Source organism: Etheostoma spectabile, chromosome 5 (assembly GCF_008692095.1).
Source record: "Etheostoma spectabile isolate EspeVRDwgs_2016 chromosome 5, UIUC_Espe_1.0, whole genome shotgun sequence".
NCBI classification, from domain to species: domain Eukaryota; kingdom Metazoa; phylum Chordata; class Actinopteri; order Perciformes; family Percidae; genus Etheostoma; species Etheostoma spectabile.
In genome coordinates, this window is record NC_045737.1 from 19719475 (window position 1) to 19737671 (window position 18197).

Genomic DNA, 18197 nt, shown 5'->3' on the forward strand with positions numbered 1-18197 from the left:
TTGTATGTATACACAATAGACTTGTTAAAGTTTGGATTTTAGTACATGTTGACTTTATAAGTAATTTTTATACTTTATATAAGTAATTTTATTGCTGTAATTTTGTTATGGTTTTAATTCTATTTTTTCATTTTCTTCACACCCTGAGAGTTGACTGAGTTGTTTGCAGCTGCTTAATCAAGAAGACAGTTTGGAAGAAACTGCTGCTGAAATGTTGCCATGGTAAACTAAAGGTAAACTTTATTAAAAAAAAAAGCACAAAACAGATTAAGAATAGATCATTTATTAATCACAATTGTAACTAATGTACAATTCCCTGAAGAAAGAATGACTAACAAACAATTTCCCCTCATTTGTTTTCATCAATCAGCTGTTTTCAGACCTAATCATATTGGAGTCTGACAAGTTGCATTTCCATATAAGCAGAAGGCATAAGGACAAATATACTTAGGGTATACAGAAACCATAAGACTTTATAACCAAAAACTAGTGATAATGTAAAGAGGCGATGGAAGACACCAGATAAAAAGACAACTGTTTAATCTGAAAAAATGTGACTTCTAGAGGACAGAAAGCAGAGACTAGGCACCAATGCAAAAGCAGTTTTATCCCTCAAAAAATGATTTCAAGTACATGGCCCTTTAAAGTTGCAAGACCCAAGGTACTGTTGAGAGAAGGACGAGCTGATAGCGAGTTTGAGAAAGCTCAGAAGTCCTCTTCAGCATTTCGACTTCTGCAGGTCTTGAGTTGTTTCAGACGCTCCATGCACTCCTCCACAGTGCGCTCGCCATGGACTTTGTTATCTCGGGTGCGTACATTCACAGTGTTACTCGTCTTCTCCTTCTCTCCCACCACTTTTTCAAGCAGGTAAACATGCAAAGAGGAAAGAAAAAAAAGAATCAATATCTAGATGGACAGTGCGAAAGAGGTAATGAGAATAAACAGACGGAAAAATGAAAGAGAGTGTTGCCACTGACCCAGGATGAAGTTGTACTGCGCCAGCTGTGCATTTCTGATCTTTTTGTTCAGAGTGCAGCCGGGGTCGAGATCCACATCAGTCATGAAGCCGTTGTTGTGGAAATCCTGCTTGACCTGCCACATTATCAAAGAGGCAACAGTTAAATCCATGTCAGCATGTTATTAAATTCCATTCATTCACTTCTGTAATGATTATATTTCTACACCCTTTGTGCTGTTTTTCTTTTCAATAACGAAAATATTAACACTGTGCAGCTGTTCCTTTTATAAATAGCTTTTTTTGTGCAAGTAACAATGCGTTTAACACAAAAAATTATTAAAGGTCTAGGTCTCACACATTTGAAAGGTAAACTACTTTTCTTTTTTTGTTGCTCTAGCCATCAGTTGTATTGACATTGTACTTGTTCAAAAATAAGTCCAAAGGGGCAACAAACAAGAGCAGTCAGACAATCAGAAATCAGGTTGTAAACAAGATTAGTCAAATGTGTCTGAAAGATCATTTTAAACTGTATTGCTGTAGTTGTGTGCATAGTTTTCTTTCCTATAACCTGTATGTTTGTCTGACCATTTACTCTGCACTTTACTGCTGTTTGTACTTCTGGTTTGATGCTGTGCAATGACAAAGTTCAATCTAATTCTTGGAGTGAGACTATGGACTAGAGTAGCTGTGGTAAGTGGTTACCTTCTGAGCGTAGTCCTCACAGGTCGGTCCAACAGGTACAACCATCACTTGATGAGGAGAGAGCCACAGTGGCCTGAAACAAAACACGACGCATTCAACTTGTTAGCAGAAAAGCAGGCCAGGAACCTGTGCAATTATTTACACCCCTTATTTCTGTTCAGTAAGTATGAACGTTCTTAACAGTGCTCAGAAAGAAATGCAATGAAACAAAAACGTCTATGTCTGGAGTTGGCGCCTACTTGACAAATTAACCTTAAAAAAAAAATTGATTCTTCCCAAACCATTTGCCTCCATAGCTTTCAGTCAGAATAGCGATCATCCTCTCTACTGATCCCAGGATAGCTCTGTGGATGATCACTGGTCTCTTCTTGTCTTCGCCATCATGACTACAAAATCATGGGGGGGAGGGGGGCGGGAGAGAGATTAGGTACTCACACAAAAAAAGACATCCAAAAGGAAAACAACAGTGATCATCTTGAGAAATATGTACATTATCGTCATCGGGGCTGCATTGTTAATGTGTTTTCGTATTTTTATAATACGGTAAAAATTTTAACAACAAAATTTCAAAAATCTATAGCCTATGGGGCAGCTATTAAAATCTTGGTACTTCTCCATAAATGCACATCACACAGTTTCATTCAAGGCAATCCTATTTTTTGCTTTCACATCAGCCCTTAATGTTATCTGACTTGGCATACCATTTACTGATTTCTCCAATATTTGAGAAATTAAATTTATACCTTTGATAATGTTAACTGTATGTTTAATTCTATGATGCACATGCGCAACGAAAAAATACTTTTTTATGCCATTTTACTTCAAAGTGTGTCTAAAGCAGCAGAAGACTAACCTGACAAAGGTGAGATTGAAGCGGATCGGGAGCTGGAAATCAAGCTGAATTGTGGCACACTGATGGTACCGACCGATGGCATCCTTGATCTGAATGTCAATCTGCAAAGAAACGACGCAAGCGATCAGCAGTTATCCCTCTTGCTGTTTCACAGTTAAAAGTGCATCATTACTGCAGTGCATGGCTCACCTTTGGTCCATAAAAAGCTCCATCACCGGGATTGAGAATCCATTTCTCCCCAAAGCCATTCAAGCTGTTCTCCAGTTGCTGTAAAAACAAACAATTACTGCTTTGTTACAATATCAATGACCAACACACAACTAAACAGGGAGTGTTAAACAAAGCTGTTTGTTTAGACCCAACATTTCTTTCATCTGGAACTCTTCACTGAATTGAGAAATGTTAACGTCTCAATAATATGTTACGGTTGCTCGTGGGAGTTAATGAGGTGAGGGAAACATGCAGCGAGTTCTGTTCCAGTCTATATGCCAAGTTTTTCAGTCAGTTTTTTGTGTATACAATTTTCCACCTTTGTGCATGCAAACATTAATCATAAAAAGTCAGTGCTGAATTTAGGAAATGTTTTCCTTGGAGAAAAGTGTCCAGATAGATCAACTAAACAGCTGTAGAACCTAAAGACCTTTCTACTTCTCTTCTTTTTCCCCACAGCTCCAGATATTAACCTGGCCATACTCATAGTATACCTAATTTGAGAACTGTGACTTACTGAGAGAGGTACACTATTATTATTATTATTATTATCATCATCCACGCAGTGAGAAAGACACAGCACAATCTCTATGCTGTAGTCTTTAAGTTCTCTGGTCTAGTCTGTCCATCAGCAGACTACACTGTTTAATATTTAAAGTTACTGTGGCCACTGGATTGATTATAAATAAAATAACAAAGTTAAAATAACTTCCACTATCATGAGTAATGTTCTGCTGTCAGCAAGCAAAAGACACACTTGGAAATGAAGATAAAATTAATCACTATGGACAAAACAATGACACCACAGACTTAGCCAGAGATGGAAATTAAAAAGGAGCTCTTTAACATTTATAAATTATCCATATCTCCATTATATCTGGCTCACATTTTACCATACTTATTGAGTTGTCATCTGTTCAAGTATGAATGTAGATACAGTCCCGTGTGGGCTTTTGATTTGTTGTACCCTATAGACCAAGTAAAAATAGTTTCCTGTTGACAAAACAGAGAATGTATTTTTGTCACCAAAAAAAGTCAATCAATACGATAACAATCAATGAAGGGGGGGTGACACATGGTTCGGGACGGTGAGGCATAAAAGTTTCCAATAATGTAAAAAAAGAAATAATAATAATAATAATAATACTACTAAATGTGCCAGTGTTGCAATGTGCACTGCAGATGGAATAATAATTTACTGGTGAAATAAAACGTGCCTCTAAACAATCATATCAAGAGGAAAACAAATGTCATGTGAAAGAACATCTCACCTTGCTTTAAAATCCAACGCATGGTGTGTCTCTTTCACCAGACACCTTTCATTCATTCAGAGCCTGCCAGTAGAGGCTTGTCAAACTAATAAACAATATACTTGTGCTACTGATTAAACAATACAGTATCCGTGTAGTATCTTTATCCAACAACTGTCATTTAGTGATTTTACAGATTCATCTGTTTGACTACAAGTTGTCCCAAGAGAGACACTAACTTTGTTTAATCTAATGCTGAAAGCACAGAGCAATTCGCTCATTATCACTCACTCTTACTATTTTGTTCCAGATAGTTTTATACACTACCTGTTCTGTCCCAGAGAAACTTTGAGCTGAACCCAAGATGTAAAGTTTAGCTCTGGTCCACAGAGAGAGAATTTGATTTGACAGCAAAGGCAGACAGTGACTGCATTGTATTAGATTCTCTAGAGATATACGAGCATTTTCTGCTTCGGAACAGATAGCAGCGCTACAGAATAAAACTGATTCATTAAAATATAAATGTTCTCCAGATCAACGAATTAAATTACCATTTCCTGTCTTTGAAGTGGTTCCATCATTTCCATCTTGATAATAATCACAGATCAGCAACTTAATTCTCCAGTGAGACTTTGTAAGAGTGCGGTTCTCAATTTAACCATACTAGAGAAACAAGAGGCCTTCTGATTACCTTTTCTGCTTGGTCCCAGACGCCCGGGTCCCCCAGGAACTTTTCTGGTCTTGTGGAGAGGTTGAGTTTGAAAGTGAAGCCAAACACCTCATACACAGTCCGCAAAAAATCCAGGCAGCCCTTGATCTCCTCCTCAATCTAGGGTAAAACAAATTTAAGATAATTAGCATAATATATTGTGGAAGAGCTGTATGTTTAATGTCTCATGAACCATCATGTGATGTAATCACAAGAATATGAGGTTAAACCAAGAAACGTGGTCAAAGAGGAAGCACATAAAACACAAAGAAGAGTAATTAGAAACAAGCGCCTCTGTTCAAGTGGGATAACGCTCTCTCCCAAGTCCTAACCGTAAGCCACCATCTGCGGACAATGATTATAACTACAAGGCAGGTATAACATAAGATTAATACTCTCCTTTGCAGTTTTCTTTTACATTACATTTATTTGAATTTGGGAAGTACTTTCCAGCTGCTGCAATCAAAGTGAAAAAGTAAAAGGGAAACAATTCTTGTACAAAGTGCAGTCAAATGATTACCCATCTAATCCACTACCATTACTGATAAACAGACAACAAAAGTTGTAAGTTGCTGTGTCACTACATTAGAACACACCAATTAGGAAATCGCTTCTGTCTTCCAAAATTGTTTGTGCGCATCGATATTGGCAGCGCTCCTCTTTGGTGAAAGGACTTAACATGCAAATTGCTACACTAGGCTGCAGCAGCTTGGGGAGTCCTCTCACTTAACCTGAGAATGTGACAGGCTGTTCACTGACAACATTACCTGCATTTATTCAATAAAATGTCAAGACAAGACACTGATTTACTGAGAGCCTTCAAAACTGGGCTTCTTCAAACAAGTTTAAAATTCTTCTCCACAGAAAGCCACTTCTCAGTAAACTGTAATGGCTACCTACAATCTGTGTGTGTGTGTGTCTTAGCATCGTTTAACTTGCTTTGAAGTGTTTTTTTTCTTCTTGGAAATGCATATCAAACAATCAATCAAACTTTATTTCTAAAGCACATTTAAATATCACCAGGTTGACCAAAGTGCTGTACATTGACATTAAACAATAAATAGACAAATTACAACACCAGACAAATGCGTGATTTAAAAACCGGAAGGCATGGGGCCAGTCTGACATGAAGAGGCAATTCCTTCCACAGTCTCGGGGCTGCAACTGAGAAAGCCCGATCCCCTTTGCTCTTGTGCCGCGATTTATGGACAACAACAAGAGACTTGTTTGCAGACCTTAATGACCTTGAAGGAGCATGTCGCTTCAACAGCTCAGTGAAGTAGACTGGAGCTAGTCTATAAAGATCTTTAGAAACAAACAATAAAATCTTAAAATCAAATCTTAAAATTAACTGGGAGCCAGTGAAGAACAGGGGTGATATGATCTCACAACTTCCAGAAAGGAATGATTATATTTGTATTGATCTAAATAGCAAAAAAAAAAAAAAGGTATTGCCCAGAAAATACGACACTGGTATTTAAAATTTTTTTTTAAAAAAATCCTGTCTTAAAGAATGCCAATTTAGCTTTGCTCTCCCATAACACAGATTCATGATGAACAGTGTTGTTTTTATTTTGTTTTAGTATCAAACTGATACAGTAGAACCAGGGATTTTGTCTTTTTTATTCCACACATTCATTCTTTTTCCTTGTCAAAACCCGGCACTTACATTACTCACAATGCAAATCGACTGCCAACAGTTTGGTCCGAGAGTTGTGTGTGTGTTACGCAGGTAGTGGCTAATGTAGCCTTGAGCAGAGATGAAGAGCGGGTTACAGATCCCTTCTTTCTCCACACCCTTGGATTTATTTTCCCTTTCAAACTTGTAGTCTTTGGCTGCACTTTCTGAGTGTCACTTGAGATAATTAAAACTTCAAGCCTCTCTCTCTGGAGACGCAAAAAGGCTTTATACAACTTTTTCACATACACAGTAGCACTCCACAAGTTTTTTTTAAACAGGCTGATGTGTAAAATTGGCAGAATAACCCTTTAAAGCCAAATCTATTCAGCCATCAGACAATCTTTTCATCACATTTGAATCAAAAATGTGTGACCTTGGCAGAGTATTGTCAATGCACCAGTCCAAGCCTCACCTGGTCCATGGTGCAGAAGATATGAGCATCATCCTGTTGGAAGCGGCGGACACGGGTGAGGCCTGTCAGGGCTCCTGACAGCTCGTTCCTGTGCAGAACGCCAAAGTCGGCCATGCGAAGGGGCAACTCTCTCCAGGAGCGTGGCCGGTGATCAAACATCAGGCTACCGCCAAACAGAAACAGGTATCACATGAAAACCACACAAATTACAACTGCCTTATTCAAAGAAAGTTTATCACAAAAACTAAAAATTGCTCTACTGCTTTGATACCATTATGAAAGACTGCATTCAATATTTGATTTAACTGACATCCAACTCAAATGTGTTTGAAAGCTCAATTTCCATTTCAGTATGATCTCCAGAGGGTTTGCCAATGTGGATACCACAACAATTGGAACAGTAAAAAGAAGATAAAAGATTTGAATAGAAAGAGCTGCAGTCTGGCTCTTCACACTGCAATGCAGCACTCAGCAGTAAAATGAACTGGGTCATTCAACAACTGAAAAAATGGCAAGAGCATCAGTCCATTACGAGTTGAGCAGAACTGGATGACAATCTATTGTAGCAATGAAATATGAAGCTATTTCACAATGACTGCGCCAACTCCCGATAACAAATCCACTTCGCAAACTCTTATAAAGCTATTTAAGTGTGGTAAAAATATTGCTTAATGGCTGTCCCCGTTTGCCACAGGTACTAAATATTGTACCAAGATTAAATAACAATACTCTGAGCTCATTAAAGGCAACCAACACATTTAGTGCTGGAGAAGAACAACCTTTCTCTGATTAGAGACAGAAACCAACTAAAAATATCTATTTCACACTGGAGCAAGACTTGATTCACAGTGTGGGTGCGTTTTTCTTTACATTTCAAGTTCATTGTCTTCTAGTTCTATACTGAAATTTAAACCATATTTTAAAACAACTCTGAATGTGAGGAAAAGGAGACCTCACCAGTGTCCGGGGCAATTCATGGGTTTAAGGGCGAAGGTTTCCTTCTCTGCCTCGAAGGAGAACATGTTGTCACTGTAGTGCTGCCAATGACCGGAGGTCTGCCACAGCTTACTATTATAGATGTTGGGTGTCACCACCTCCTGGAAACCTCTCTTCCTGTACTCACTCTGCCGAAGACAGACATAAGACAGTCTTACTAGTGAAATCATCTTTGTGAGAATTCTGAGTTACCATAATGCTCTGTAAACATCACAACTACAAACAACTGGTAACATTAAATATCTAAAACATTAATTTTGAAAAAGTAAACTTATCTTATAAAACGTTTCAACTGCTGCATATTCACATCCCAGTTGGTTTACACATGATGAAGGGGATTTGGGCAAAACTGAAAGGAAATGTAGGCCTTTCTATCCCGACAGTCACATACCCTGCAATGGTTGGATGTGCATGGCATTTTGTTGCGTGTCTGTTAAATAAACACATCCCACTACTCCCCAGTCAGAAATCTATTTTACCAAATCAAAGTGAAATTGCTTCTAATGTGCACTGCACTATGACTGAAAACCAAGTGAGAAAGAACAATGTGATGTGTCAATATCTATTTACAGCATTATTGTTATAGAATCTTTGTTGTGGAAAGAGAGGGTACACATATGAATTTTCATTTTATTTTATGTTAATGTACGTTTGTTAAAAAAAAAAATTGTTTTTGTTTTGAAACTACATTTTATATACATTGCTCCTTTTTTCAAAAAATTGATTCATTAGCCTTCATTGGTTTCAAGACCATAATCAAGTTATAACATATTATAAACACATAATTAATCCTTTCTTACTCCTCACTATAAAAGAATATGATGCTAAAGTGATTTAAAACTGCAGCAATACATCTTATATAAAGCCATTATTATTACACAGGCCAACTAAACGTCCACATCGGTTCTCCCCAAGCTTCCCTGCCAATTTAAATGTTCTCATTTATACCCTCAGTCTTTTTTTATGTCTTAACGTTTAGAGTGAGGTCACAGCAATTGTCCACTGTGTGTCGGACAGCTTTTGACTTACTCTGATGAACTCAATCAGGGTGTTGTAGATAAAGGCTCCCTTAGGCATGAAGAAGCAGCTTCCTGGACTCAAGTCATGGAAGAAGAACAGGTCCTGCTCCTTTAAAAAAAAAAGATATATATATATATTTATATATAAAAAGTGGTTGTTATTGTAATGGAAAACCACATAGGCCCAACTGGTTTCACTTTGAAATAATGCAAGTAACTGTTTTGTCTGGCAATGTACTGTCTCCTGCTCAGATTCCTTTTCTACACCCACACCCACACAAAAGCATTTCAGTTTAGCAAAACTATTCCAAACATTGTTGGAGTACATCTAAGCAAACTCTGCCTTATGCACCCGTAGTACACTATATATACACACATTATATTTTCAAACTTCAGAAATGGCTTTGATTATCTTGTCTGTTGAGAAAGTGTGACTTGGTAACATCAGACACATCAAATACAATTCTGGCTCTTATACTTTAAAAGTATTCTACCGGTATTTCATAAAAATGCAGCGAAAAACCTTTGTAAGAAAAAAAAACCTGTAGGAGACTATTTCAAAATTACTATGTAAACCAACTCTTTCTACTGGTAGTTTCTTCCCATCTCAAATCTTACCCGGCCCAGTTTGCGGTGATCTCTGTTCTTGGCTTCCTCCTGAAACTTCTCCCACTCTTTGAGCATTTTGGGGTCAGGGAAGGAGATTCCGTAGATCCTCTGGAGGGTTTCCATGTCTGCCTTTCCCTCCCAGTATGTAGACGAATTCTAGCACACGACAAAAGGAATATGTTAGCTTTCATCAGTCTTTTGGGTCAAATCCCTTGAGAGGCAACTCTGCTCTGAAATGGGGACATATGTGCTTACACAACATTCAGGGCACAGAATACAGTACATGAAATACTACTTGTTTTATTCAAAAATATGTCCACATGTACACTAACAATAAATGGCTCACCTTGTGAATCTTAAGTGCCTTGATTTTTCCTGTATGTCTCACATGGGGCCCGCGGCACAAGTCAATTAAGGGACCACACCTAAAATGCAGAATGTTCAGTGTTTTTACAAGTGTGTTTACAAGAATAGGATAAGTATTGCATTTAGGATAAGGCTAGCAATACTCTATTTATACACTATATTTCTGTCATTGCTATCAAATCCCATAAAAAGACCAAAACCAAGGATGCATTAATCTCTGTACTCTCCAACCGATCTGTGACAATGCTGAAGACGTAAATATTTATTTTTTTTAAAGTCAAAAATTAATGATTAAATACTTTAAAAGGCTAGAAGATTTTGTTCGTACAGCTTGGCACTAGTTTGATTACCCTAAAAATACAGTGCCCATGTTCATTCAAAGAAAGCATATGACACAGAGGAAAATGCTATATGAGGCTTTGGCAACCGAGACAATACTTGTCAGCAGGATCAATGTATTCATGGTTGTGGTATTTTAATGGGTTGTGTTGACACTACAAAAAAATATAGTTTATCACCCAAATTCTAATTTAAAGATAAAAACATTTACATGCACAGGGCCAAGACTCACCTGTAAACCGTGGTGGTGGGAGTGGTAACCTTCTCATTCAGAATGCGGCACTTAAACTTGTTGTACTGTCAAGGAGCAGAAGTAGTTTTAGAATTCCATTACTTATGTCCCATCTATTTTTATTTCCCCCCCCCAATATGTTTGTAGAAGTGACATGGAAGAAAAAAAAATGTACTGGGGACAAACACTAAACTCAAGATCTCAACTTTCATGGAGAAAAAAAAAAAAATATATATATATATATATATATATATATATATATATATATATATATAAATAAAAAAATCTGAAAAAAAAATTAAAATGTATCCTACTTTTTTTTTCTTCTTCCTCCATGTCAAGGTCAAGATCTCACAAGTAAAACTCGAGATCTTGCATAACAGAGTCAAGATCACGCAAAAATGTGTTCATCTGCAGTACATGTTTTTTTTTCTCCATCCATGTCACCTCCGGGGCTCCGTACGTTTGTGTATTCAAATACCTTAAACATTTCCAATAGAGTTTCCTTCTTTATCTCAAGCCTCTCAAAAGGCTGCTTCTCCTTGATAATTTTCTTGCACAAGGTCTCCAGACATGGAAAGTCATTGCTCGATACGCCCCTGTCCAAAACATCAAAAGAGAAACACAACAAGAGCATTACATTCAATGACAATGACTTACTTGGTCTGTCAGTGTTTCAAGAGGGCATCGTGGATGTGACCAATACGCCATGTGACCTTTTGTTCACCAATGTAATTCTTTGACATCCAGAAACTGATAACCTCAGCCGAGCACGGGCAAGACTTAAAAGTCCTTGGCTTTAGGGCTTGAGCAATGTCATAATATGCTTGCAAAAACATTCTCCAAGAATTCCATTTGCATAAAATGACTTCATTAGGGAAGTTGTAGAATTAATTAGACAGCACTCCTCACGCTCTCCTGCAGCAGGGAGGAATGCATCTGTTGCAGGGAAAGGTCAAGTGAAATAGTTGCTCAAATTTCTGAGGGGGTCTCAATACATTTTCAAAGCTTCTCAGACGCAATCTCTAGTTCTGTGTTTTGAATAGATATGCTTTTAGGCTTCCAATCCTGTGAGCAGATATAAAAAGATGTCAATTACATTCCACACCAAAGAAAAATACAGCTTGACAGCATTGGTGTCATTACAATCAACCTGTTTTGTGTTTGCCACTGGTTTCAAACAGTGAACCAGACTGACAGTTGCCAAGCCTTGAAGTACACACCAAAACAACACTGGGAGCTGACTAACACAAATAATTATACAGAAAAATCTGAACCCAAAGCCTGTGTGACTCACTCATTGTTCTCCAAGAACATGTCGTAGTAGAAGCCGTTCTCAATGGGGGGACCGTAGCAGAGACAGCCTCCATACACCCTCTCCATGGCTTCCCCCAAGATATGGGCGCTGGAGTGCCAGTAAACCTAAACAACATACAACAAAAATGTTGCTTTATTAGCAGAAACTACAGTGCAAACCATTCTTTTGTGTTCATCAAGAATGGGAAGAATGACTTTACTGGAAAATCAAGATTGTTGTTACAATCATTCCTCGTGCTGCTAAATGCCACGTTAAATGCCATGTTAAAGCTTTTGAAAAAAAGTGAAACCACTTAAATTGTGTAAAATCACAATTCATCTGTTGACACAAAGTACTTAAACTTCAACTAACAAATTGCTCTTATTCAGGTAAAATACTCAGCAGCTTGTATAGACAATAATGATAAAATTGGACTTTTAATTTAGGAACCAGTCTGGTTATTTGCTTAGAGACCACTTGCTGCCACTTTTATGACAGTACATGATTGCAGCAGTGTTTTACATTCTCTCGTCTCCTCGTAATGTTTTTGTGGCTCAGGCTGTCCGTAAATCAGAGAGCTTTGACATTTAATATTGATTGTAAACCTCTCATTCATCAGTTTAACCTTGCCTGCCCTGACTACATATCAATAAGGTTGAACAAACTATGTAATAAATAAAGTAATTACCGGATTTGTTATAATCACAGTACACTGACAAAATCCAAAACAAATTAACACTTAGACTTGTGACAAACAATAATTTATAGCCTTAGCATATAATTTCTCAAATTTATAAAAACAAAGTGTATTATTCTGAATACTCAACTGAGACTGAGACTTTTGGTGGTCAAGAAGGAGCTAACTGTGCATCCAAAAAAAAGGTGTTGAAAATGAATTTTCTATACTACCCTACTCTCTCAGAGGGGCAAAATAAAGCCTTGACTGCGTCAGACAAGGGATGAGGTTGACTTACAGCTTGGGCCTCCTCATCATCAAACTTGAGCAACTGAAGGCTGCAGTCATCCTCCAGTGGCCTGTCCAGGTCCCATACACCATTGTTCACTTTAGCAATCACTGTGTTGTCGGCGAGGCCTTGACTGGACATAAAAACAGGAAAATATTTCACATCAAAGGAATGTGCAGATGTACAAATATATGATATTCCGACAGTATACTGGAACAGATAAGCTTGGTCAAAATATAACATCTTGTTTTCCATCCCGTATTACTAAAATATTAAAACACACAATTAAATTGTGTCACGCATTTCAACATAAATCCATTGTTGTTTTACATGCTTACAAGATGTGTGCATGATTCTATGATAATGGGAAGTCAAACTGAAGTTCCAGTGAAATCTGAGATGCAGTAGTAATTATTTAAACCTAGTTAAAAGCTTTGAAGCACCCATATTACTGAGATTACACATACAAAACTATCCAATTAGAATTCATCATTAGAATCATCATTAGTCATTAGAATTTTAGGACCTAAAAACAGGCTCATGGGTCACAGAAGGTTAGAATGACACGCCATATGCACAATGTGCTTATTGTGTTATAATGAAATAACAGAGGTGAAGGTGAAGTTGGTACTTTTAAGTTGTGGAGCAATGCAGCATCCACTCAAACAACAATGGTCATAGAGATGCTTACATTTCCCTGTGTTTTGCGAAATCTGGTCATGTGAACTTTGGTTATTATCAACATTAAATATATCAACATATTAATGAGCACCTTTTGTATATTGGTCCATCCTGGTAGGGAGATCATTGTCAGGCTATGCCACTAGAAAGTTTCCACTTCTTTTTTTATAACACTAATGATATTTTTCTTGTCTTCGCTGGACGGTCTTAGGTTGGCAGGTGTCATTTCCAATGACTCTGTATATAATGTGGGTGTTGTGAAGTACAGTTGAACAAATAAACTTCACAGCTAATCTTTGTAAAATAAATTCCCAAAAACACCCTTGAGGTTTTACCTCAAGCCCACCCTTGAGTTACATCATCATCATCATCATCATCACCATCACACTGACCTGATTCCACAGGCCACTTGGTATGGTGTAGTCTTCCAGGACTCGGCATCCACCACCTTTCCATCGGGCAGAGTCACCTTGATGGCACGGCTGTTCTTTGCAGCCCTCTCTGCCATCAGAGCTTCATGCTCAGCTTTCAGCTTAGCGTACAAAGTAAGACGCTCATCAATGTACTGGGGAGCTGGTGTCAGCTAGACAAAAGCAAAGGTGTAAGTAAATGGAGGATAACGAATAATGCTGTCACTTTGAAATAACTTTGATTGGGTTAATCAGCAGTTTATGTCCCTTTTAACGAAAAATGCTAATTGCCAAGTCTTAGTCAACTGTAAAAATATTGAATTGAAATATTATTTTCTTTGTCTACCCATTATTTTCTTATCTTCTCAGTTTGCAGTCTACTTTACAGTATGTACTGTAGATTATGGAACAAACAGGACAAAACAGTAAGAGCATGAAGACACACACACACACACACACACACACACACACACACACACTTTACTGTACTAAGGAACATGGACCAATATGTGACATTTATAGTTTGTGTTTTAGATTGTTGAAATATTTTCTGTGCTGAAACTCAAACTTCTATTCATGCTAGAACTATCTCAATGTGATGTCATTGGTTTTTTTTAACCTATATTAGTATCTAATCAAAATGGGTGTGTGGCTGCTTTGAGATGAGTGGACATGCAATAACAAAGACCAACACAAATACAAGCTGTACAACATGATATGAGTTCTTGTAAAACAAAACATTATTATGATGTCTAATAATAGCATTTATATAGTTTGAAACTTTATTGAGCAACTTACCTCTGCCCTGCCTCCAGAGTCCCCAGCACCACTTTTAGCCTTCTTTTTTCCTCCATCTTTACCACTTTCAGTTCCCCCCTGTCCAAAAATCACGCTATGACGTTAATGAACTTTTATCAAGAAGAAAGTGTATAAAAGTCAAGGATAGTATGAAGCTGGTTCGGACACACCTGTATACAAACTATGCACTATTTGTATACAAATGGTAAAGGCACACACCTACACAATGCTTGGCATAACAATAGTAACATCCACTGCAAACATCAGGAACATAAACACATTAAAACTCTACAAACATCTGTCATTTTAAATTGGCCCTCATTACTGGTAGTTAATAATATGTTTTGACTGTTAGCTAGAATATGATTGAAGAGTTTTCACAAAAAGGTGCTTAAATCCAGCTACAAGCCCCCTCCACATTGTAAAGCACAGCAGCATTATTATTACAAATTACAAACCAGTTGTTAAGAGTGCGCTATATACAGTATAGTGAAACATTCAGGGACAGTGAAACATTCAAATCACAGAATTTTGATTTGAGCTTTGCGTAAAACGGTATTCTCTAGCCCAAACTATAGCGCTACATGTGATAAAGTTACGTCAGCCTTCGGTAAAGTTAGAAAGACATTCGCAGATTCGAACTTCCGGGATCAATAACTCTGAATCGAAATGTTTTTAAATCACTAACGACTTATCATTCCTTTCGTAGTAAGGTTAACAACGACCTACAAACTCATTTTCATCCAAACGAACCGTCCTTGAATCTGGAGAAATAACATTGTTCTCTACGAGCAGCCGGTGGAGAGACGGCAGCGAGACGAGGGCTAGGGACCGTCTACAAATTAAAACACCGACTAGAGATACCACAAAAATATTCATTAATTTACTTATTAAATAAGGTAGTGCCTCCATACTTACCTCGTTTATTACTTGTGTACTGGTAGTTGTACTACAACAGTTATTTATCAAAAATAACCAAAAACACAATTTTGTTGAATTTCTTTTGCAAACATCATTCAATAGTTATTATAGAAATGCTGATTCAGGTTTCTAAAAAGGCTAGACACATAGATATGGGACTGCCGGTTGTACTACAACAGTTATTTATCAAAAATAACAATATTTCTAATTTTGGTGAATTTATTTTGAATAAATCATTCAATAGTTATTATAGAAATGATGATTCAGGTCTGTTAAATGGCTAGACACATAGAAGGACGCCTGCTGGTTATACTACATCAGTTATTTCTCAAAAATATCCATATTTGTAATTTTGCATAATTTATTTGGCATAAATCATTCAATAGATATTATAGAAATGATGATTCAGGTCTCTTAAAGGGCTAGACATAGAGGTGGACCCCTGCTGGTTATACTACAACAGTTATTTCTCAAAAATAACACAAAACCTAATTTTGGTGAATTTATTTTGCATGAATCATTCAATAGTTCTTATAGAAATGATGATTCAGGTCTGTTAAAGGGCTAGACACATAGAAGGACCCCTGCTGGTTATACTACAGCAGTTATTTCTCAAAAATAACCAAAAATATAATTTTGGTGATTTTATTTGGCATAAAGCATTCAATAGATATTATAGAAATGATGATTCAGGTCTCTACAGTCCCTGACAAAAGTCCTGTTGCTTGTGTACAAATTGACCTGAAGTGCCGCTGAAATATATTTCTAATCAAGATTTATTTACAAGCAATGGCTCATTTTAATCCCAACAGCTTTTGTAATAATGTTTCAGTGCAAAAAGAAACTGTCAAAAAGTATTCTAATATTCACAGCTTGGTAAAGCCCATTGAGTCAATTTTTGCAAAGACAGAAGTGTTGTCGCCTTGTCATATGAGCTTCACCTGTGACTAATAATGGATCAATCAGGTCAAGCAGTTATTTCTCAAAAATAACCATATTTCTAATTTGTGTGAATTTCTTTTGCCAAAATCCTTTAATAGTTATTATATATAATACGCTGCTGGTTGTACTTCAACAGTTTGTTTTTAAAAATAGGCCGTGTCCATTAACTTCTTCCTACAGTGATCACACATTAGATCATGTCCTCGCTGCATGTCCACTCCCTTTTAACCAAGAAAATGAATAGTGCAAGGGGTGACAATTTCACAACAAATGTCCTTTAGGTCAGACAATTATGCAACAAGGACTGAGTCTCTGTGTAATAAAAAGTAGTGTGTTATTTTTGTTGTTATATTTACCCGTTGTAGAAATTGGGTAATTAGTTTTTTCCGGTACTCAGGTCCTTAAACCGTCTTGTAATTGAATACATTTTATGACTGTAATGCTAAGACAGATAAAGATGATTTTAGAAGCCAAATTGTAACCATTCCTTATAATTCTTGACCCAAAAGAAGCCATTTCATTGTAGTGAGTCAATTTGTAAAAACTTGGCCCTGGTGTATATATTGACCTATTGTGACCTTGAGGATAATCACAGCCTCATTAAACTTTAGAAGCACAAACTACAGACATATAGCATTCAGAGAGTGTATTGTTTTTCCACAAGTAATAAACGAGGTAAGTATGGAGGCACTACCTTATTTAATAGTAAATTATGAATATTTTTGGTATCTCTAGTCGGTGTTTTAATTTGTAGACGGTCCCTAGCCTCGTCTCGCTGCCTTCCTCTCCACCGGCTGCTCGTAAGAACACTGTTTATTTCTCCGATTCGATGTTATTGATTCCGAAGTTTCGAATCTGCGAATGTCTTTCTAACTTTACCGAAGTCACCAAACCCGCTGACTGGTCTTGCTTAATGGCAACGTAACACAATGTAAGGCCTAAACAGATTGAAACAAAATGAAACTAACGCTTAACTTATCTTGAGAGTGACATTGTGGGTAAAACAAACCTAACGTTAAAGCTAGCTAGTCACAAGGTAGCACCGCATTGCTGGTTGACAGCATGAATCAGGCTAACGTTACACTAGCGGCTAGCGGGCTGATATGACTTAAATGTGGCCGGTTACATCACCTTTTTTTTCTCGTCCACTTGCAATTCGCTCATTTTCTCCACGACAGCTTGGTCAGCCATAACAAGTAAAAAGCTACCTCACTTTAAGATATAACTTTTGTAAGTCTGTGCTGTACTGTACTGGTACCGGGTAGGGGCTGATGACGATAGCCGGATATTGCGAATCTGATGCAACATTGCCGTAATAGGCGGTGCTTAAATTGCTATGACCAAATAGGGAAAAAATCAAAGAGTCAAAAAGATGTTATTTCAAATAACATCACCAGGTCAGTAGCCAGCAGGGGAGTTTTGATTATATGTAGATTGTGGTTTATTTCTTGTTTTGCTGTGCTTCTGCACAACATGGTTACTCTGAATTGGTGGAGCCAGTTTTATTAGTCTACAAGTAAACACTTGAGCATCTAATTTCTCTGTTTAACATACCCTCAACCAGAGAGCTATCTTAAATCCGTGAAATAACCTGCTGTTAGGTTTGGCTTGAACAAAACTTAAACACACTGTGCTCAGTCTCACATTTCATGAGACCACAGTTGGAAAATGTTTTGCATTATATTTTTAAGGTGCTCAGAAAACAAGGTCAGCTTGTGTTTCTGTATTTATAGCCTAATTATCGGTTTAGTTGATTTTGGATTGGAAATGAAAATTCAGTTTGGGCCTGTTGTTGACTGTGTGGCTTGATGGTTCACAGAGTCATTTGGTCAAGATCTAGGCTTCAA

The 18197-nt window shown here is 37.3% G+C and overlaps 1 protein-coding gene across 1 annotated transcript; it reads right to left on the reverse strand.

Annotated features, from left to right (window-relative positions):
• Positions 1 to 267: 267 nt before the first annotated feature.
• On the reverse strand, positions 268 to 17662 carry tars1 (threonyl-tRNA synthetase 1). Its single transcript, XM_032515285.1, has 19 exons — positions 17482 to 17662; positions 14488 to 14565; positions 13672 to 13862; positions 12608 to 12731; positions 11634 to 11758; positions 10818 to 10935; positions 10337 to 10401; positions 9746 to 9824; positions 9409 to 9555; positions 8801 to 8899; positions 7733 to 7899; positions 6776 to 6938; positions 4665 to 4802; positions 2703 to 2780; positions 2514 to 2614; positions 1942 to 2046; positions 1661 to 1733; positions 978 to 1092; positions 268 to 854 (listed from the first exon to the last, which is right to left on the reverse strand). The coding sequence occupies exons 1-19, from the start codon at positions 17539 to 17541 to the stop codon at positions 706 to 708; spliced, it is 2175 nt and encodes a 724-aa protein (XP_032371176.1). The 5' UTR covers positions 17542 to 17662; the 3' UTR covers positions 268 to 705.
• Positions 17663 to 18197: the final 535 nt, after the last annotated feature.

What these genes read in the sequence shown, in the direction of transcription:
- tars1 (XM_032515285.1), bottom strand. Translation starts at nt 17,541, where the DNA reads ATGGCTGACCAAGCTGTCGTGGAGAAAATGAGCGAATTGCAAGTGGAC. An exon ending in CAAGTGGCCTGTGGAATCAG is followed by an intron (nt 12,732 to 13,671) that starts GTCAGTGTGATG and finishes TTTTATGTCCAG; the next exon opens with TCAAGGCCTCGCCGACAACA. An exon ending in GCAGTACAACTTCATCCTGG is followed by an intron (nt 855 to 977) that starts GTCAGTGGCAAC and finishes TGCTTGAAAAAG; the next exon opens with TGGTGGGAGAGAAGGAGAAG.